Source organism: Wasmannia auropunctata, unplaced genomic scaffold (genome assembly GCF_000956235.1).
Source record: "Wasmannia auropunctata unplaced genomic scaffold, wasmannia.A_1.0 LD319691.1, whole genome shotgun sequence".
In the NCBI taxonomy this organism is placed as follows: Eukaryota; Metazoa; Arthropoda; class Insecta; order Hymenoptera; family Formicidae; genus Wasmannia; species Wasmannia auropunctata.
Genome location: NW_012043199.1, coordinates 1 through 335, shown reverse-complemented (window position 1 = coordinate 335; position 335 = coordinate 1). Strand labels below are relative to the sequence as shown.

General features: G+C 42.7%; 1 protein-coding gene across 1 annotated transcript; it reads right to left on the bottom strand.

The window, feature by feature from the left end:
- Positions 1-3: 3 nt before the first annotated feature.
- LOC105460553 (cholinesterase-like) lies at positions 4-181 on the bottom strand (the record flags this gene model as incomplete). The annotated part of the gene is made up of 1 exon (XM_011707007.1): positions 4-181. A coding segment is annotated over one exon (178 nt), but the record flags the coding sequence as incomplete, so codon positions are not given.
- Positions 182-335: the final 154 nt, after the last annotated feature.

The window sequence follows — 335 nt, the reverse complement described above, 5'->3', positions numbered from 1 at the left end:
GACATCGGCGAGACCATGTGCAAATACACGCTCAATCCACCGACGCTGTAGCCAGATATAGTGACGCTGTTGGGATTGCCGCCAAAAGCGGCTATGTTCCTTTGGACCCATCGAAGCGCTACGACCTGATCCTTCAGGCCCAAATTACCCGGTGCCTTCGAATCGCCGGTGCTTATAAAGCCTGACAAGTATAAATACACTTTCTAAAAGTGAATCAGTGGAATCATTACTGATTGTCAGTGTATATCATTTTCCAGTAACATACTTAGAACTGTGATAAACAGTGATTATTTCAATGTTGCTTTAGTGATAATATACTGATTTAAACAGCGAAT